This window comes from Podarcis melisellensis, assembly GCF_964234715.1.
Source record: "Podarcis melisellensis genome assembly, chromosome: 5".
NCBI lineage: Eukaryota > Metazoa > Chordata > Lepidosauria > Squamata > Lacertidae > Podarcis > Podarcis melisellensis.
The window spans coordinates 219,065-240,206 of NC_138537.1; the positions used below are offsets into that span (position 1 = coordinate 219,065).

A 21,142-nucleotide genomic window follows, 5' to 3' on the forward strand; every position below is an offset into this window, starting at 1 on the left:
CTAGCTCCTAGCGCCACATCGACAGGCCTCCTTTCCGGCTTCTGCGCCCTCAAGAAGCCTGCACAGGACAGAGACACAGACCCTCCAAGTGCCCTTATTTTCCAGGGACAGTCCCACATCTACAGAAGCCATCCTGGCCTCTGATTTGATCCCAGAATGCCCTGCTTTTCCTTAGGCTGCCCCTATTTTCATTGGTGAAATTGTGCTGCAATTTATGGAGACGCAGCCCGTTCTGGTATGTCATGGTGAACAATGGCACCGTCTGCGTGGAACAAAGGGAAAGGGGCTTCTAGATCCGGGTGCCAAAGCTGAAAGGTTGGTTCCAAAACACCACCAAGTGGGCCAATGCAAGTGGAAATAAGGGAGGAACTGATCCTGTACTCCCACAACAAGCCTTGAGCCTTCCAGTTCATGCCCCCACTTTGCCAGGAGAGCAGCCACATGTCACTCGAGGCACAAGGTTTTGAAGGGGCCCCAAACTCCATTTTTCAGGTTCACCCCCACATGTTTTTACATGATAGGGAAGGGGCACACTCAGCAGGATGGGTGCAAATGCTTTAAACGAATAATAACTAAATAAAGGCTAGTCGGTATCTTCAGCCTCATTCTGCCACTCAGGCAATGTTCAGGATCTTTCTTGCTGTGACGATGCCAGCCAGGATCACCCGGCAGCACTCAAAGTATTTGAAAGAAACCCCAAATCTCCACTTCCCGGTGGCTCAAAAGCAGCAAACCCTGAAAAGGCCAACCGGAGCCCAATGGGCAGCTTCACGTTGATCTAAGTAGAGAGCAAATTAATGTGGACTTGGCCAGAGGATTAATGGCAGGACTTGGCTGCCGCAGATTCAAACAAGCTCTTTGGTGCCCTTTGAGTTGTGCTTCCAGCAGAGCCAGCAGGGCAGAAGCTCCTTCACACCCCACCCGATCAAGAGTCTCTGCTGCACCTGAAGACCTGCCCTCTTGAAATCAGGGGACACGGGATGCAAAGCTGTTGTGTTCTCTTCCCCTTCACTGGAGAGAAGTGGAGGGAGGAAAGAAAGAAAGGGCACGGAGGCCGGACCCTGGCATGGCACCCGTCCCTCCCTTGTCCTTAAGGAGCTGGGCTGGGGAAGGGCAGCATCTGCAGAGGCCTCTGCCACCACCAGGCAGGAGGAGGCTGCTGGCTGGCCTTGGAGCTCTCAAGAAGGGCTGTCACTCAGAGGAAGCAGAAGTGGTCATTTAGAAAGGGGCACCTCCCTTGCAGGAGCAACAAATGCCCTCATGTGCTGAGGAGATTCATCCAGTACAGAGAAGGACCCTCAGTCATAAGGAACATAAATACTAGGGTACATGGAGGGCATGCAAATCTCAGGGTGAATTGTCCGCCTGGGGCGAAGGCTGCAAATGTTGCCTAGATAGCTTAATAGTTGTCAGTCTGAATAGTTCAGCTGGTTAGAGCACAGTGCTGATCATGCCAAGTTTGCAGGTTCAGTCCCCGAATGGGACAGCTGCAGGTTCCTGCCTTGCAGGGGGTTAGACTGGATGGTTCTCGGGGTCCCTTCTATGATTTTATGATCACACTAGGCACAAGATGATGGCCAGAAATGAGAAACTGGAAGCCGGATGTAGATTGCTCAGTAGGATTCTGAAAGTCAGAATCTCTATGGCAGCTTTCTGGTGAGGTGGTGCTGGTTCCACACCCAGGGCCAGCCAGCCAGGCTCCCCTTTGGGGTCTCAGTGAATGGGAGAGACAAGGGTCTCGGGAGGAAGGCTTGGATCTATTAGGCACTAGGGAACATGCTGGGACAAGCCTGGTTTGAACAAAAGGGTTGGGCTCTGCTTGAAGAAGGATGGAACCAGATTGTTAGTATTTACAATAAAACAGGTGGCAGAGCAGCTTTTAAACTGATTAGGGGGGAAAGATGATAACATGGAAGACAATTTATATGGAGGCTGAGAGGAACTAGACATCATGAGTGCAAGGGCACAAGAAAGCAATTCAGAGAGGCCAAAGCACCACACATAGTGTGCAAGTGTTGTGCATCAGTGCTAGAAGCCTCCAAGCCAAGATGGGCAAAGCAGTGTTTGGTCTTACAGGACGGACAGCACTGAGAGCATAATGGAAACCTGGTGGAATGGAGAGAACCAGTGGGACATGCTTTTCTGGATATTCTTCGTCTTCTCTTGGCGATCACTCCTAGCCGAGTAAGTTTGTCTTCCATGAACACAGTCTTAACAGTGAGTTCGTAAGTGACTGTGGAAGCCAATTCTGGATCCACATGTTCTTCCACAGTGGGGACATAGGTTTTCATATGGGAGTTGTTCATGGTGAGGGTTTGCAAGCAGTGGCGTAGCGTGGGTTGTCAGCACCCGGGGCAAGGCAAGTAATTTGCGCCCCCTAACCTGTGGATTTGAGCCCCCTAACCCTAACCCCCAGATGTTGCGCCCGGTGTGGCCGGGCCCCCCTGAGCCCCCCACGCTACGCCACTGTTGCCAAGCGTGCCTTCCTCTTAGCTCGTTTCTCCCTTTCGTCTGAAGTTCGTGCTTCTTCAAAGTCCACAACACTTTTGTTAAAGGCTGTTCTCCAATTGGAGCACTCACAGGCCAGTGTTTCCCAGTTATTAGTATCAGTGCTTATACTACATTTTTAAATATTTGCCTTGAGAGCATCTTTAAACCTCTTTTGTTGTCCACCGGTATTACACTTTCCATTATTGAGTTGGGAATAGAGTAGTTGCTTTAGAAGACGATAATCAGTTATCTGAACAAAATGATCAGTCCAACGAAGTTGATGTTGAAGAATCATTGCTTTGACACTGGTGATCTTTGCTTCTTCCAGTACACTGGCATTAGTTCACCTGTCTTCCCAAATGATGTGTAAAAATTTTCAGAGACACTTTTGATGGAATATTTCTAGGAGTTGGAGATGGTGTTTATAAGTGGTCCATGTTTCACAAGCATACAGTAAGGTTGGTAGTATGATAGCTTTGTAAACAAGCATTTTGGTTTCTTTGCAAATGTACCTTTATCTGGCTATAAGCTCTATAGGAAGGACAGAAAAGGACATACCAGAGATGGTGTCACTCTGTATGTCAAAGAAGGCATCAAGTCGAACAAACAAGAAATCCCCAAAAGGGCAGGGTCATTGTGGGTGTAAATACTGGCCCCCCAATAGTAGCTTGGTACTGGGATGCGCTTTTATCTGCCTGATCAAAATGCTCAAGGAGATCTTGAGATGAAGAAGAAAATCAAGGAAGCATCTAACAGGAGAGACTGTGTAGTAATGGGCAACTTAAACTCACATAGAATGGCCACATATGTGCTCCCATCATGACAGAGATGGGATTTCTAGATAGCCTAAATGACTGTAGCTCAGAGCAGTTGATGTTGGAATTGACCAGAGGGGAGGTGACCCTGGACCTGGGGGCCCTGGACCAGATTGGATCTATCCAAGAGTCCTCAAAGAACTCAAATGTGAGGATGGGAAAATAGCCAATGTTACACCAATTTTTAAAAATGGATCCAGGGAGAATCCTGGAAATTACAGGCTGCTTAGCTTAAGTCTGTCCCTGGAAAACTGGTGGAAAGTACTGTTAACAATAAAATAACCCAACATATAGAAGCATATAGAAGAACAAGCCTTACTGAAACAGAGGCAACATGGTTTCTGTGATGGAATGGACCACTGCTTTGATCCAGCAAGTTCTTCTGATGTCCTTGGGTTTGGGTGACCTCTGGCCTCTGTAGGGTGGTGGGTTCATTAAGGGGGTCTGATCCCAGGCAAATTATGGGTCCAGGTGGTTTCCTGGTAGCTTAAGGGATCTTTCATTGATCTGGCCAGCTGCCCTGTAGAAATCCTAGCTGAATCCCTGAAAGCGGAGCTATTTTAGGCAGTTGACAGGAGACCTCTGGGGTGTCCTCTCCTGACTGGAGCCGGGGGGTGGGGATGAGATCTGTATTGGCAGAGAATGTGCGCCAGTCACGTCCTTGCTGGGGAAAGAGACCCCAGGTGACCCTGCTAGGAGGCATGCCCTGCTGACCTCTTGACTGTGGTCTTGCGCTGCACATGAGAGCTGCCAACACAGGAAAGTCCATCAGCCAGCCGGTTAGCCACCGGAGCCTCTTACTCCTGTCCTGGAGAGTTTCTGCTTGCTAATTTAATGAGTTTCATGGAAAACGAGGAGGTCCCAACTAAAGAAGAATGGCAACTTTAGTTGACAGAATATGCACAACTTGCAGACTTAACACATAGAATAAGAGAACAAGAAGAACATACGTTTAAAGAAGATTGGAAAACGTTTATTGAATATATGGGAAATAATTGTGTACAGCTAAAAACGCTGGCAGCATTAAGATCAATTCAACAGTGTAAAGAAGTTTTGATGAATGCAATAATGGAAAACCGATTGGTATAGTTTTAGTAAAATATGCACGGATTTAAGATATGTAAAAAGAACCATGGAAAGAGAAGAAGGGAAGTCACTGATATCTTAATGTGTATTTGAAATTGTAAAACAGAAAATTTAATAAAAATGATTTTTTATTATTATTATTTCACAAGTCTCCTAGTTTCCTGAAGAGCCTCAATCCAGGATGCTCTAGAGAGCCAGCAATGAGCTGGCTGGGGCAGTGGCTGCTTCCCTTCCTTCTGCCCTCCTCTTCCTTGTGCAAATGGGCAGAGCAGGGAAGCACTGGCAAAATGGCCTTTTGGAGGTGTCTCAGAAGCCTCTCCATGCCCCTCTTCGGACCAGCAGCCCCACCCAAAGGTCCTGAAGCATGGCAGCTCCCACTCTGGCAGGCGCACCCAGCCTGGGCTGAGAAGGGGAAATGTCCTCTTCCAGGACCTCCCCGTTTCTAGGTGAGCCAGCACTGAGGCAAAGGGCTCTCCCAGGGGTCTGCTTCCTTCCCTGCCTGTGCTGACCCCCTGAAGGGGCTCAGGAGGAGGAACGCAGCCCCCCCTTCCTACCCCGGAAACCTCCTTTCTGCCTGCCCTCCTGGTACCCTTTTCCCTCCCGCCAGAGCTCCTCTTTTAGGGGCTTTCCCCAAATCACGTCTTGACAGCGGCATCTCACCCCTGCTGGTCTCTGCCAGACCACCGTGGGATGCTGCCCTGACTGTGTCCATGTAGGCAGGGAGCAGCATCACTGAGATCCAGTGCAGATTCCCTCCTGGGCTGCCCATCCTCCTTTCCTCCGGGGGCTCTTGGCAGTCATCCCCGCCCCCCTGCCCTGTGCCTGTGTCTTCACTGCTGCTGGAGAATGGCGGGATGTCAGAGTGTGGCCCTTTCAGTGGGGCTCCTAAGCAAGACTTTCCCCTCCAAGTGGAACAGGCTTTGGGGCTGCATTCGCACTACTCACCCTGTGGTGAAAGTAATGCTGCTGATTCATTTATTTCATAAAGGTTTGTTTAAAAATGACTGTATTTTCTCCTCAGAGGTTTGAAGGCATTTTGTTTGTCTTCACTTTGAAAGTTTGCTTCCGTTGAAAAGCAGGTAGCTACCCTGGCCTGGAGTGATGGCCTGAGCCAGGCCAGGGAGGGGGAGCATGAGGGCTGTGCCCCACAGTGGAGCAGGGCACAGCTCGCTTTCCACACAAAGCCCGATTCAGCCACTTTGGGAGGACCAAAGTCCCATGGTGGTGCCAGCCTGCGCCAAGCAGGGAGACAGGGTGCCTGGGTACGTGACGCCTCTCTTGCAAACGCCCCGCCTGGCCCCCTCCAGGAGCGCAGAAGGGAGTCAGCCTGGTATCTTGTGCACAGACGGACCCTGCCCCCCCCACGAAGAGTTTCCAGGAGCGCCAGCAGGGGCAGGGTCTGCCCCAGCCCCACCCCCCTGGGTCTTCATCATGCCCCCTGGAGCACAAAGGCAGTTCACCCCAGATGGGCCACTTGCTCAGATCTGGGCATGCACACAACACAGAGGCCGTGTGTGCCCGTGTGCACCGTATCTGGAGGAGGGTGAAGGCCTGGAGAAGGTCTCTCTCTCCTCCTCCTCCTCCCCTTTCCGTGCCAGCGTTTGCCCAGGCCAGACTCCTGGCTCTGCTGGGCTCCTGTCAGCCATGATGACAATCAGGGTCTTGTCCTCTCCTGCCGCCCTGTGCCAGGCACAGCCTTTAGCTAAGCAGAGTCCAGAATGAGTGAGGGCTGCAGCTCAATGGCAGAGTATAGAACTGTAGAGTTGGAAGGGACCCCAAGGGTCATCTAGTCCAACCCCATCAGTCCGGAATCTCAGCTCAAGCATCCAGGTCAGGTGGCCACACAACCTCTGCTTAAAAACTTCCAAGGAAGGCATCTGCCTCGCCTGCTCAAGGCCCCAATCCTGTTTGCTGCCAGTCAGGACAGAGGCCCGCCCTGGCCAGCACTTTGAGACCTGAGACCTGCACTGCACTCAAAGGGTCTTTTGGGGATCCCTCTGTGCTGTTGTCTGCCGTTCTGTTCGCTGACCAGATCCAGGTGCTCTTGGAGCAGACTGGGTTTTTTGATCCATATATGATGACCTCTGTTGAGAGAGACGGGCAATGTTAATCTTCCTCTCGCAGGTTTCAATATCACCCCAGAATCCTCCTGGAGAGGCTGGCTGAGTTGGGCGGGGGGCAAGTGGTAGGGCTCTGCAGTGGCCCCAGTCCTCCTTGGATGGTTGTCTTCAGGAGCCCCAAGGAGCCTTCCATGGGGGGTCCCTCGGGGCTCCATTCCACCCCCCATGAAGCCACTGGGTGGAGTCATCTGGAGATTTGCAGTGTGTTGGCAGCAATGTGCTGGTGATGCACAGCTCTTTTTCTCCTTTATATCCACCGGCCAGGCAGTAGATGGGCCAGAATGCTGTCTTTCCTCAGTAACAGACTGGATGAGGGCCCACCAAGGGAAGCTCAATCGAGACAAGGCTCAGGACCTCAATGCCTTTGGAGCCGCCTCTCCCATGCAAACTGCCCTTGTCACCTGAGGCCCTGCTCTATGTTCCCCCTCCTTGAGAGGTTTGGAGGGTGACACCACCAGAAGGGCCTTTTCTGTGGTGACTCCCCAGCTGTGGAGTCACCACAGGAGAGAAGCTCACCTGGCGCCGTCCTTATATGGTCTTTATGTGCCAGGCAAAAACATTTCTCTTTACCCAAGCCTCTGGCCATTAAATTATGGCCTTTTAAAAGTGAAGAGACTATTATGATTTTTTTCTAGATTCAGGTAGGTGGCTGTGTTGGTCTGACACAGTAGAAATATATAAAAAAATTGTCTAGTAGCACCTTAGAGACCAACTAAGTTTGTTCTTGGAATGAGCTTTCATGCATACATCTTCAGATACACATGATTTTTTCTCTGTTTGTTTGTTTTTTTCATTCTTATTCTTATGCTATATAAATTATGTTTTTCTGCTGTACACTGCTCTGGGATTTTTGGATAAAGAGCAGTATATAAGCTGAATACATAATAAATAAATAATAAATGCTATAGGTGCCCAGTGGCTGCTGCCGCTCTCCCAAGCCAGGCTGAGACTTCCCGTGAGGCTGGTCTTGGGGAGCAGAGGGGGCTCAGCTCCTCTGAGGCTGCTGTCAGGTCTGAGGCACAGGGCAAGGCTTCTCTGCCGGCCGGTCCTGGCTGCTGAAATATTTCTGGCCTCCTGGTGATGGGAGACTGCTCTGGCAAAGTTGCCCTGTTTTGTGTCTAGCTTTTCTCACCGATTTGGACAGGAATCGGTGGCACAAAGGATTGTTCTGTGGCACAAAGCAGCTGTTTCCTGTGCATCCCTTTTCCCCGCCAGGAAGGAACTTTCCACCAGGAAAATTTCCAAGAGCATTTTCCTGGCAAGCCATCCAGCAAGGCCTGCCCTTCGTGAAACAGGCAAGGGATCATTGCCTGCATGGCAGAGTCTTAGACTAGATGACCATTGGTGACCCTTCCAGCCCTACAACTCTGATTCTATGGCACCCCCCACACCCGGGGCCTGGTCCACCCAGCAGGATGACTTGGCCTTCAGCCGGAGGGGGGGGGGAGCAGACCTGAGAAACAGCTGGCCAGTGAAGAGCAGCGGGGGACAGGAAGATGCATGGGGGGGGTTCCTGGCCCGAAGCTGGAGTGGGAGGTGCTGCCCTTCCATGCCAGGACACATCTGACCCATCCTGCCATGAGGCTGGGGGCTGGGCAGCTGGGGGGGGGCAGCGGTAAGGATGAACTGGGGAGGCTTTTGCCTTTCACCTCGGGCTCTAGGGCTGCTGGCACCTCCTTGCCTTGCCCCCCCCCCGGGCCATTTCCCCCCTAAAAAGCTGCCCTTGGCCTGCATTGAAGGGGCAGCTTCTCGCATGGGCTCTTCTTGCACTCCTGGCCCAGCTTTGGCAGGGAGCCCCTGACCCAGCCAGGAGAATGGAGGCCTTTGGCACCCGGCACAGCAAGCAGATGCCACAGCACAGAGACCCTCCCGGGGCACCATGCCCAGGGGAATGCGGGGGAAAGGGAGGTGGGGAGCAGCCGCAGGCCAGCCCTGCCAGGCCTCACAAGAAAACAGGAAAGGGGGTCCCTATCTCTGCTTCATACATTGGGAGGAGCCCCCTCCTGGGACCCCCCCAAGCACTAACCCTATTCTCCACCCCCAAACCTGCAGACAGGCTCCCCACAATGCCCTGTGGCAGCTCTGGCGAGGCATGGCCAAGAGACACCCCCCCCGTGGCCCCCATTGCAGAAGAGACTGGCTGCCTAACATGGGGGGGGGGCTCAGCCCCAGCCAGATGCACAGAGGGCGGTGATATAACAGCACAATGCGAAGTTACAGAAAAATCTCTCACCGCGGACAAGGAGGACAGACAAGGAGACAAATCTAGACGTCGTCCTTTTCTTTACAATCTCCACTTCTCTTTCCCAAGGGAAGAACAGAGAGAGAGGCTCTTCATCCTTCTATTTGTTAGCCTTCCTTCAAGGGAAATATTAATACAGGCAGATTTGTCCTGTTTTCTAAGCGATTGCTTCTGTACTACTTCATTGTGCAGCTCGATGATTAAGTTCGTCTGTGGGAAGAAACGCCGAGTTTACCGGAACAAAGTTGATGTTACTTCTATCAAATACACGAGGGACTGTAAAGAAGACGACGAGGTCTATATTTGCCTGCCAGCCAGAAAGAGAGAGAGAGGAAGGAAGGAAGGAGTCTGGCAGCGTCTTCCTTGTCACTGTTGTTTAATGTTAATCAAGGCAGAGGATATTTGATCACAGACTCCCCCTCCCCGTTACAGAAGTGCAGGCCCCCCCTGCCCCCCACTTTCACAAACACTTTCATCAGCTTCCAGTGACAGTTTTGTTCGCCTCTGAAGCATCACAAAAATATCTCCACGTGGCTTTTTTGTACAAAAGTGTATTCCTAAAACTGCAGTGGAGCAGAGACTCTGCCGTCCTGCTTTGCAGGGCTTGTTCCCTTTCCCAGAGCCCCCCCCCAGTCCTCGCTCAGTGGCGGGGGGGGGGCATGGCTAGCCTGAGGCTCCTTGGTGTGCGCTACCGACAGCGAGAGCCACTTATTGCTGCAGTGCCCTGTGAGCGCAGCCGGCATCCCCCCCCCAGCATGCCGGAAAGAGCTTGAACTTCTAAAAGGTCCTCTAAAAATTCCCTGCCCAGCCCAAGGGACCCTCCTTGCCCTTTAGGAGCATCTGGCTGCCCAAACTGAGGGGACGGGGCTCCCCAGAAGCTCCCCCCACCCTGCCTCTGCAGCCCCTGTTCAAAGCGCCCGGCTCAGGAGAACATCGCTCGCTTGCTCGCAGGAGTGCATGGGAAGGAGCCTGCCTAGTGGGGGGGGGAGTGTTTGTGTTTGTGGTCCACAGAGTCGCCCCCCGGAAGGAGTGTGCAAAAGGCAGGCAAGGCCGGAGGAGGCCCAATGGCTCCAGCCCAGAGGGAGGGGCTCTAGGGCTTCTGGGCGGAAGGAGCCAGGGGCACAGGGTCCACCCCCCCCGTCTGCCACTCAAGGGGGGGGGCTCCCAAGGGAGGGCAGCTGTCGATGCAGCAGGGACTCTGACCAAAGCAGCTGAGATGGGCAGGGGAAAATGGGACTATTGGAAATAAATAGCACTGGTTGGAGACACACCATGCAAGGAATAAGGGAGCCTCAAACGCTTAAATTAACAACAGCTTAGCCCTAAAAATACAGTACTTGGACCTCAACTAGACAAGCGACTACGGAGAAATTTGTACAGGGTAACCCTTAGCATTAGTTTCCCTTCCTGGAGGTGGACACGGTGGCAGGGGGGGGCGCAGGGGTCCCCCCTCCCCCCGCTCAGTAGATGTAGAGTCGGTCCGAGATGGCGGCCGGCATGTGGGTCATGACCTGCATGCGCAGCCACCAGTAGTAGTCCATGGGGTGGTAGCGGGTGTAGGGGGTGGAGGAGGTCAGGGCGTGGGCGATGCTGTCGATGACGGGCGACGTGTCCGAGGAGCCGCTGTTGCAGTACGACTCCATCTTGGCGATCTGCTCGTCAAAGTACTTGCGCCCGTAGTCGCGGCGCACGATCTCCGGCAGCTCGTCCCACATCTTGTCGGCGATGGCCTGGATGCGCTCGGGGCTGTAGAGGCTGGTGCCCGCGATGAAGTTGCCCGGCTCCACGATGCAGACCTTGACGTCGTGCGGGCGCATCTCGTAGCGCAGGCAGTCGGAGAAGGCCTCCACCCCAAACTTGGTGATGCAGTAGGGGGAGCGCGCCGGGTTGGCCATGCGCCCCATCATGCTGCTGATGTTCACCACGCGGCCTGGCGGGGGAAGCAGGGGACCCTGAAAGGGCTGAAGAGCAAGGGGCAGGGGCTGCCTCAGGGGGCCCCCAACAAGCCCCTCCTCTGGCCACAGGCCCCTTCCCCAGGTGCTTGTGGGGCGGAAGCCCCCGACTCACGGTGGCTGCTGGGCAAAGCTCCCTGACCCAGCCCTCCTCCTCTCCCAAAGACCCACCAACCCCAAAGGCCTCCCTTCACGTAGCACCCCCCCCCGGATGCTGCAGGGTTCCTGACACACCCTGCCCAGCAGCCAGCATGCCCAGTGGTTAGGGATGGTGGAGCCTGCAACAGGTCCGGACCCCTGACCTACGGCTACGGGGAGCCCCACCGTCTCACTCACCTTTGGCCCTGCGGATGAGAGGCAAGAAGGCCTTGGTGGTGCGGATCGTTCCCCATAGGTTCACCTCCGCCACCTCCTTGTAGGTGTCCATGCTGGTGAACTCCACCTCCCCAAAGGTTGAGATCCCAGCATTGTTGACCAGGCCCCACAGCCCTGAAGGGAGAAGACCCACGGAGATGTCAGTCATGGCATAACCCCGTCTGTAATTGCATTTGTGTGCCCCGAGGGGGAGCAATGAACGGGGCTTCAAGCCACAAGCACAGCCAAGCGGGGCTTCCTCACGACTGCCTCACAAGCCACGCTGCTCCAGGTGAGCCCTCAGGCCAGAGGGGGCTGGAAGGGTTCTGAGGGTGTTTTCCCACCTCTGGCGTCTTTGCCAGGCACAGCCAATGCCTCAGACCTGCACAGCCCTACAAGGTCCCCCCAGAGAAGGAGGCTGGGGAGATGGGGGGGCCATGTGCGGAGCCAAGGGCTGCCGGACCTCCTTTCTTGGCTGATCTCATGCCAGACCCCCACCTACCCTTTTCTGGCATCTTCAGAGTGGAGGTCATGTAGTCCACGGCCCGGCTAACGTCTTCACTGTCGCAGACGTTGAGCTGGACGGTCCTCATCCGGTCACTCTTCATGGCGTCCAGATCCTTGGAGCCGCCCCTTCCCTGCTCCTGAGGAAGAGCGGGGGGGGGGGGGGACATTTGTTTGCTTACTGATTTCTTTTGACATCCTTTCAGCATGCAACAATGTCACACAGCTAAATATTGAAATATCCCACCCTGAACCCAGAAGCTGGTGTTTAGCCAATGTGTGCAGAACAACGGCCAAATAACACGAGGGAATATTCTCCCTGGCAGTTTGCATGGAGCGAAGGAGACAAAACAGTTTGTGTTAACCAAAAAGTTTTGTACTGTTACGGAAGGGGGGGGCATGTCTTCTTCACTACAATATACTTGCTCAATTTCTCTAGGATTCCATCACCCCTCCCCTGTCCCCCCTAATTCCTCAAGTAAGGTGTCAAGACCCTAATCCTGTCAAATCTCTCTGCCAAACCTTTCCTCGGGCAATGCCAGGTGACAGACTATGCATACACTCAGGAAGCGCTTATCTGCGCATATCTCCAGCTCTGCATATTCCCCCCCCCCTCCATATGTTAATCCGGTGTAACCCAACCTCTCCTTAATGTATTCATGATGTAACTGGGATGTATTTTGCACTGTATTCTGGGACATGGAGGGAGTTTCAAAAGTTCATGTCGCCCCTTTCTCGTTGTTCAATCTCATCTTGAACCTGTTGCGCAATAAACCTTGGATCTCCGCATTTTGCTCCTGTCTCCGGCTTAGCTCATTTTCTTCCGCAGGGACCCGCAGACACTTAGTCCGACGAGCTGGGTGGCAGTGTAGCCCCGCACCCAGATTTTAGCCGTAACAGTTGGCGCCCAACGTGGGGCATGCGGTTCTCCTGCGTTGCTGACCGGGGGCCCCGAAATCTTCAGCCAGCACCAGGCCATTTTGCCTGGGAAGATCCTTTGGACCCCCGGCCATCTTCCGGGCGGTAATCGAAAGCCCCAGGAGTTCAGCCGGGGAGCAAAGAGGGATCCAGCCGGCTTATTCATCGATCCCGGGATCATCATAAAGGACGCGTGAGTATAAGGAAGGAAAAGGAAAATCCAGTGCACTGGTGGGAAGGGGGTGGAAGTCTCCTGGCAACTGAATTTTCTGCCCTCCTCTCTATCGCTCCTTCTCGCCTATCTCTTGGTCCAATTGGTGAGAGAGACCGTGGACTGCTGCTCAACCCGAAAGGCTCTATCTCTTTCTCCTCTCAAACCCTCCAGTCAGCCGCACCAATTGAGAGTCCGAAAGTAAGACGGAGACCCGGCTTGGAAAGACAGCCGACTCTCTGCAACGGGCATCTCAGTTGAAAGCAAGGGGCTGGAGTTCTTCTTCCGAACTTCCCGAGCGCCCTTACGGAGGGGGCAGGAAGGGGTCTGGCTTTCTATCCCAATCCCAGCCGCACTGGTCGGTGCCACGTAACACGTGTATCGTGCGTGAGCCCGCTTCCAAAAGCAAGGGGGATTTTCGGTTCAAAACTCTATCCAGGGATCACCCGATCCGGCACCGCACGGCGCGGGCGTTCAGTAGGGCACCTTTTCCTGAGATTGTGACGATAGGTAGGAGGTTGCCAGGAGGGATAGCCCATGAGGAATTGGGCGGGATCGGCAGAGTGGAAAAGGACCCCAGGTTATTAAATAGGAAATAGGAAAGGAATAGAAAAAGGAACTGAGTGGGTGAAGCTCGTTAAATTGTTAGGAAGTTGCCAAGCAACAAGGAAAAGGAAAAAACCCTAAATAGCCCCCTGTACAAGTTACCCAAATCCAAATCAACCCCTTTCTCCCTTCTCTATCCCCCCCCCAAAAAACAACAACAACAAAAAACTGCATTTTCTTTTCCAGTCAGTAGTGGACCTTCCTGCTAAATGTAAAGCATAGACCACTATTGAACAAAATACAACAGGTGTTCTTTTATGTGATATCCTATATCCAGCTATCTGCACTACTATATTTGCAAATGACCTTAAGAGGCATGGCTTGCAAGTCCCCTTCAGGTTTGCATAAACCCACACATCTGGTACGGTAGATACCAAGTTATTATTTAGCGCACATCTATATAACACGCGTTGTCAGGGGTTCAGGAGCGGAGGCACAGGGGAAGGAGGAAGCGGAGAGCGAAGGGGAACAATCCGAGGGCAGTGTAGGTGAGGAAGACAGTGGGGCAAGAGATTCCATGAGTCTGTCCAGTGATTCAGAAGATTCCCAGAAGGGGGCACCCATAGCCAGAGCAAGGGGGTTCCCGGGAGGGAGGCACCAGAAGCAAGGAACCAGCGGTGACTCCCAGAGCAGCAGCTGGAGATCGGGACCAAGTTCCCCACCAGAGCGTAGCGGGGGGGAAGAGTCCCAGGTGTCAGGACCGGTTTCCACTCCAGGGGAAAGAGAAGATGAGTCAGGGCTGACCACGCCCCTAGCGCTGAGTGAGGAAATAGAGGGGAAGTCAGATCCAGTTAGCCCCCCCGAAGGAGGGAGCAGTGAAAGGAGCAGTGTAACGGTCAGGAGGAAGGTTACCGGCTGGGCGCGCGCGCCAAGTTCAAATGCACAGGCGCGCGGGACAGCCAGGAGCGCAGACTGGGAGCCAGGTCCTAAAGCACGCTGGAGGCAGGGGGAAGAATCCGGGGACTCTTCAGCATCAGAAGAGTCCAGAAAGGGCAACACCCCAGCGGGCAGATGGACCCAGAGGAGAAAGGAGCAAAGGAGGAGGTGGAGCAAGGCTAGGGTCTTGAACTGGTGTCTGGGGGGAGGAGATTCAGACGGAGCTTCAGCGGTCTAGGGTTGAGACGTAGAGCTGCGCGCCGCGGCTTTGGAATGGAAACTGAACCTTAATAAAGACTTTTGTATATAACAAGAACTGGCGTTGGTCCTCTGTGAGCTGGGACCTTAGGCACCTCTGACACGCGTGTACATTGTATTGGTCCGTGTTGCTCCCTCCTTTGCTGCCCTGCTCAACCCACCTCCTTTTCCATTAGATCCTATTCCCATTCACAGGACACCCATACCTTCACAGAGATTTAGGGTGCGGAGAAAAGATTTGCAAGTTCTTACAGAACTTTAATGCAAATCTATCTCCGAATGGGGGACTGTTACGGAAGGGTGGGGGCATGTCTTCTTCACTACAATATATTTGCTCAATTTCTCTAGGATTCCATCACCCCTCCCCTGTCCTCCATAATTCCTCAAGTAAGGTGTCATTTTTAGCCATGAGCACCAGGAAACTGTGCCATTCCATTGCAAAGGAGACTTTGTGCCAATTTTATGGTTTTATTTCACCCAAAGTGCCGTTTGCAGACTTTCACCACACCAATTGGGCAGAGGAGGCATTTTGTCTTGCCACCAGGGGGCAGGCAAGAGCTGAAGCCGGCTGCCTTGGGTCTCCCAGCCAGGGGAAGGGCTGCCAGAACCAGCAGGTGGGGGCCAGGCACTCAGGAAAAGGCTTTGCCCCCCCCCAACTATTTTGGGCCCTTGAAAATGGTAAGGATGACTGGGATTCTCCTGCAAGGGAAGAGCATCTCTGGCTGCCGTTTGACAGTGTGGCCAGCAGGGGGAGCCCCACATCCCTCCCGGGCCAGGCAGGGGGATTTGGGGAGGGGTCCCCAAGGGGGACCAGCTGACTTTAACTAACCTTCCCCCAGGCTGCCTGCTGCCCCACACCTTCTCCTGCCCACATCCACAGGCTCCCTCTGTTTGGCTTTTGGAGAGACAGGGACCCTCCCGGGCCTCCTGGGAGAGAGCAGCTGGCAGCTTGGAGGCACAGCTGGAGGGGGGGTCTGCCCAGGAGGGGCTTGGCGGCTTGGGCTTCCCCTTCCTCCCCCCCCCTTACCTTGAGCAGGCAGCCGGCATAGATGATGAATCCTCGCTCGTGCAGGTGTTTGGCCAGGGCGAAGCCAAAGCCAGAATCACAGCCGGTGATGAGGACGGGCCTCTCGCCAATCTGAAGCACAAAAGGGGACGCTGGAGACCCCCCAGGGAGGAGCAGACCCACCTCCACCCACCTCCCATGAAAAGGGGGCCCTACAACCTCGGGGGGGGGCACCCAGAACCCTCCAGGTCAGGACTCCTGCTAGCAAACCTTTGGGGTCTTCAGACACCCCCAGAAATGCCAGCAGCCCCACCAAGGAAACAGGGCTGGGGGGAATTTCTGATGGTGAGAGCCGTTTGACAGGGGAACAGATTCCCACTCTCCTTCCCTGGAGGTCTGTCCTGGATGCTTCAGCTGAGATTCCTGCATTGCGGGGGGGACGGGACTAGATGACCCCTGGGGTCCCTTCCAACTCTGCAATTCTCTGATCTCAGGATGGACAGCTCAGGTTCCTCCAGGAAACAGCCCAGAAAGATCAGTGTTGCTGCTGGCCACAAGGGGGCCCCTCACCCCACAAGAGCCCCCGCCCCCACCAGAAAAAACCACTGAGCTGCCTCCCAGTCCCCACCCTTCCCTGCTGCCTCCCCACCGCAGCCAGGAAGCTGGAGGAAGACCCTCTAGAAGCCAAGGGCGGCCCAGTATCCCCATCTCTCTGCCCCTCCCTGCATGGGCCTCATCCCCTCTTGTGGCAGTCAATTCCACAGGCTCTCACCTCATCCACTTCCGTTGCGTAGGAACGCCGGCCCTGCAGGCAGGACACCGAGGAACAGATCTCCGGCAGGGGCCTGCAAGGGAGAAGGCAGCAGGCCAGCGGCTGGGTCAGCGGAAGCTCCCATCCGGGAAATCTCATCCACAACATCATGTCCCTCCCTCCCTCCCTCTCTCTTTCTCCGGGGGCTCTCTTTCTCGCGGAGAGCAGTCCAGCTGGGGAGCCTGCCAGGGACGCCTAGTTTTGACTGCTGCCTTGCAGGGGGTGGGACTAGATGGCCCCGGGGGGTCACTTCCAGGATTCTACAATTCCCTAAAAAGGCCTGTCCTCTTGTGGCCCCCATAACCCCCCGGCATTCTGGAAAGTTCTGACCCTCTTGAATTAACCCTTCAACCTCCTTTTCACCCGTCCCCTCATTGGGGGCAAGTGTCCTCTTCCAGAGCCAAGGGGAGCTGCTGGACTTTCTGGGCACCTGTCCATTTCCCTGCGCCCACCTCTCCCAATGGGGCCCAGCCCCTTTCATTTTGCCCCAGAAGGGGGGCACTGCTTCAGACTAAGTCCCAGGCTGCCTCCCAGGAAACTGAGATCTTCTAGCTCTTTCTTGGGGGAGGGGGACACACGAGAGCCCAGTCCGTGAGAAGTCACCCAGCGCCCCTCCTCACCTGGGTTTGCTGCTCCCAGGAGGCGTCATGGCAAGAGGCGGTTATTTTCATCGGATGACACCCCCCCCCCGGCTGGCCAGGGTCAAGGACTTTTTGCTGCGGGTCCCACTCCCCAAGGGGCTGAGCAGAAGCTCTCTTGTTCTCTCCTGACCACTCTCAGGAGTAGCTCCTCTGCCCCTGATGCTGCCAACCCAAACAGGGCCATAGCGCTGGCTCCGGCTGCCCGAGGGATCCAGCGTGGTGCCGTGCGGAGAGTGTCAGGCTAGGACCTGGGAGGGACCAGCGTTCGAAGCCCCACCTGGCTCATTGCGCCAGTCGCTGCGCCTCTCTGCCTAACCTACCTTGCAGGGTTGTTGGGGGGGGTTAAACAAGGAGGGTGAGAACTATCTGTGCCCCCTGGAGCTCCTGGGAGGAAAGGGTGGGATAGATACAAACAAACAAGCCCCCAGTTTCAGCTGGGAAAGGCTCCCCCCTGCCAGACAGAGGGAAGAGAGAGCTGGGCAGGCAGAAGAAGGGACCTCCTGCCCCCTCCATTTCTCTCCCCACCTGCAATCCCCATCTCTCTTCCTCTTCCTCCCTGACTCCAACAGCTGCTCCTGCCAAGTCCAGGCCGGGCCTGCCAGGCCCCTTGCCCCTTCTGGCTGCTGTTCAGGAGAGGCGGGATCCGCCCTCGCAGCTATTCCCAGCAGGGTAATCTCATTACGATTACGGCCCCTTCAGGCCTGCCTGTGTGTGTGTTAATTCAGGGAGGCTGGCTGGCTGCAGGAGGCCCTTGTGCCCTCTGGGCAAGGAAGCCCCCCCCCAGCATCTCCAGGCCCCAGAGAGTGCTTGTCCTAAGGGGCAGACCCAAATGCAGGACCCCCCCATCTCTCTGGGCTGGAAGCTCCCCCGCCAAGGGACTGTGGCCGAGGGTCACCCTTTGCCCCCACGTCATCTTGCTGATACTTCCCAAAGGTCAGCCCAGCGGCCGGAGGGAGGGGAGGGGGCCAGGCGGCAGCCTTGGGGGGCTACGTGTCAGGGGGACTTTGGAAAGCGGACAGCCCTTCTGGACTCTTCTGAAACTTGTTTGCTCAACTTGGGGCAGTCCAAGGAGGCCACGCAGAGGCTCCCGGAGGAGCCAATTCTGCTCTGCCAGAAAGGGGGTGCTGAGCTCTGCTAGAGGTGCCAAATGAAGAGGATAAATCCTGGCACCTCCTTCCCCAAGTCTGCAGAAAACGGGGCTTGCTGGTCAGGGAAGAAGCCATTCTTGGGGAGGTCTCTCAACTGGCTGGTCCTGCCTACTGGCTGGAAAGAGGCCCCTAAAAATCCCTGGGCCTTTGAGTCCCTTAAAAATGGACCCTGCACTGACCCACTTCCCCTCAGCGGGGGTCTCTCTCCCCCCACCCCCTTGCCAACTCCACCAGGTCCTTTTGCCACACCAAGCAGCAGTGCCTTGCCTACCCTCAGAACAACCTGAGCCCACCTGGCCTTCCAGGGGGCCCAGCTATCCAGCAGCCCCTGGGAAGCGCCAAGGAAAGAGGAGGGAAGAGGAGGATTCTCCTAGCAGCACCTTGGCTCCTGAATGGGGAGTCAGGAGCGTCTTGCTCCATGGGAAATGGACCCCCCCCCACCTTAGGATCCAGAGTCCTGGCTAATCTAGGGAGCCCTGCCAGGCGGGCAGGTGAGGCAGCTTCTGAGCTCTGCCCTGGCATCATGCCCTGATCAGGACGTCTCCAGCAGCCTTTCAGGGGATGGGGCCACAGAGACAGCAGCAGGGGGACCAGGGGCACCCCTAATGGCAGCTTTCCATTTCCCAGTTGCTAAACCCTCAGGGTGGCAAAGCTGCAATGCCTGGAGGAAATTCGGGGATTGGAGGGGGAAGGAAACGGCCCCTAATCAGGCGACTCTGCTGCAGGGCCCCTCGTGGCCAGAGACAGAGAGGAAGCCCCTCTCCCTGCTACTGAAGGGGCAATTCCCCAGGGACCCCTCCCCACAAGGCCACTTACCGAAGGCTGGCGGAGACATCCTTCAGGTGGGAGGTCCTGGTGGCCAGCTGGGCGAGGGGCCGGGAGATGCGGGTGACCGCGAGGATGGCTGCCATGGGTGTCTTCACAGCCGGAGTCTTCCTCTGGGCTCTGCAAGAGAGGGCAGGAGCACCTCACCTTTGTTTGCTTCAAACCTTTATGGCCCCACTGGCCTCTTAGCCATAAAACAGGGTCCAAAAGGAGGGAGCCTTCCCCCTCCCGCCCCACACATCAAGATAGCAGCAGGCTCCTCACCCAACGTCCAGCCCTTCTGCCTGAAAACACAGAAGGCACTCTGTGTGGGCAACATGCTTTTGGGTGGCATTGCAAACCCAGGGCACCTGCTTGGCCCCTGCGGGAACAGGGTGCTGGACTCAGCTGGCACTTGGTCTCAGTTGGGGCAAGCAACTGCCTCGGGGGGAGGTCCCTCTCATAGCTGCAGCCCCTCCTACGGGCACCATCCCTGTTCAGGATCTCTGTTGCCCATCTGGTGGCCTGGTCTCTGTGCAGGAGCCCCCTGCCTGCTGTACTACCCCCCCAAAAGCAATGCCCCCCATCCACGTCCAAGGAAAGGGTGATGGGGCCTGGGAGGCAGCAGGGCAAAGAGGGGCTCCTCCTCCTCCTGGGAAATGCTGCTCTTGGGGCTGTATAAGTGGAGATTGTTTTATGGCAGGACTCATAAAGCCAAGCAGGAGGAAGCGATGGAGCCTGGCTCTCAGGGAGGGGAAGGTGGCCAAAGGGATGGAGTGGGAGGCAGCCGGGCTTCCGAGTGCCAGCGGAGGGGAGAGTGGCTCTTGCACTCGGATCCTCCTTGAGATTCCCTTGGAGGCCCCTGCTCAGCCACCAGGAGAAGGTGATGCCACACAAGACGGGTCCTTGGACCACAGAGCTCAGTTGGGACTTGGGCGACCATCACTCTCGGGGCAAAATGTGCGGGCACAGCTTTCCGGGGCATCCTTGGGAAGGGCAGCCCCCAGCTGCTTCCCCCTGGGTGACCTTCCCCACGACCCTAACCTTCCCCATGTCCCGCTTCAACTGACCCCCACCTTTGCCGCAGGTCTGCCAAGGGGGCAATGGATGCCTCCTGACTGCCTCTGTCCCTGAGCAAGGCCACCTGCCCTGCCCTCTGCCCTAACCTGCGTGGGGCTCCATGCTCACGGAGCGGGGGGCGCATGGGAGCCGCCTGCCCCAGACTGGGAGGGCAGGAGCCCTTTAGGAGAGGAGCAGCAGCAGGAGCAGGAAGGACAGGAGCAGGAACGTCATTCCTGGTCTCTGGAGAACCCGTCGGTCAGTTACAAGAGTGACCGGCTGGGGGAGGCCCTGCAGGTGGCAGCGTGTGGGGAGGGGGCAGAAAGGAGAGCGGGTGCTGGCAGGGAGAAGAAGGGCACAGCCAGGCCAGGCCCCACAGGACTCTCTCCGCTCACCAGAACAAAGCCCCTTATGCAAATGGGGAGCAGGTATGCAAATGCCCTTATGTGGCATCACAAGAGGCTGCCTGGGCACCGCCGAGAGCAGCTGCTGCCTCTTGCCATCTCTTGGGGCAGCGGATCCTGCAGGCCCTTTGCTTGCCCAGCTGCCTTGGCAGAATGCGGCTCTTCCTGGCGCAGAACTGCAGGCGGAAGATGCAGCGCAGCTGCCCGGAGCCCAGCAAGGTCTTCCCCGGGGTCAAGGGCGGGGGGGGGGCACGGGAAGCCCAACCCCCTCCTCCCAGCACACGGGGGGGGGGATCACACGCGAGAGAGCGGGAGGGTGGGACTGGAGGAGCCTCGGGGTTCCCTCCAGCCCGGGAAGCCTCCTGTCCTGTGCCAGCCCCCCTCCCTGCGGGGGCGCCTCGAGGCCTGGCCGGCGAGGGGCGGGGATGGCGGCCTGGGCGCTGCGGGGCAGCGGGCGCCTCGTGCGGCGGGGCTGCGGGGCCTGGAGCCGGGCTGGGCCGGAGGGCCTCGCCGGACGCACCTGCCGCTCGCTCGCTCGCTCGCCGGAAGGCCGGCCGGGAGGCGGCGGGCGCTGAGAGGCTGAGCCGGGAGGCTCGTCGGGGGAGGGAGGCCCGGCGCCGCCCCCGCCCCGCCCGCCCGGCTCCGGGGAAAGGGCTCCCTCCCTGGCCCTGGCCCTGGCCCTCTCCTTCCCGGGCCCGGCCGGGGCGCCTCACCTGCGCGCTCTCGCTCCCTCGCTCGCTCTCGCCGGCGCGTCCTTCCCGCGACTGGCCCGGCCTCCTGCGCTCCCGCCCGCCCGGCGAGGAAGTGAGATCACGCGCCCTCGGCTCGCTCCCCCGC

General features: G+C 56.3%; 1 protein-coding gene across 2 annotated transcripts; it reads right to left on the reverse strand.

Moving 5' to 3' along the window:
- Positions 1 to 10,026: 10,026 nt before the first annotated feature.
- Positions 10,027 to 21,036, reverse strand: BDH1 (3-hydroxybutyrate dehydrogenase 1). Of its 2 annotated transcripts, none has more exons than XM_081911318.1 (7): positions 21,019 to 21,036; positions 18,855 to 18,983; positions 16,211 to 16,283; positions 15,460 to 15,570; positions 11,562 to 11,703; positions 11,042 to 11,194; positions 10,027 to 10,683 (listed from the first exon to the last, which is right to left on the reverse strand). In XM_081911318.1, exons 2-7 carry the CDS (start codon positions 18,947 to 18,949, stop codon positions 10,214 to 10,216), a joined length of 1,044 nt encoding a protein of 347 aa, XP_081767444.1. In that variant the 5' UTR covers positions 18,950 to 18,983; positions 21,019 to 21,036; the 3' UTR covers positions 10,027 to 10,213. The 2 variants fall into 2 exon arrangements, with proteins under 2 accessions (XP_081767444.1, XP_081767443.1); XM_081911317.1 differs by lacking the exon at positions 21,019 to 21,036 and adding an exon at positions 20,009 to 20,337.
- Positions 21,037 to 21,142: the final 106 nt, after the last annotated feature.

Bases quoted from the DNA above. Each gene is read 5' to 3' on its own strand.
- BDH1 (XM_081911317.1), bottom strand. From the start codon at position 20,046: ATGCGCCCCCCGCTCCGTGAGCATGGAGCCCCACGCAG. The intron at 18,984-20,008 runs GTTAGGGCAGAG...CCTCTCTTGCAG, and splicing joins GAGCATGGAGCCCCACGCAG to AGCCCAGAGGAAGACTCCGG. The intron at 10,684-11,041 runs GTGAGTGAGACG...TTCCCCCGCCAG, and splicing joins TCTCATCCGCAGGGCCAAAG to GCCGCGTGGTGAACATCAGC.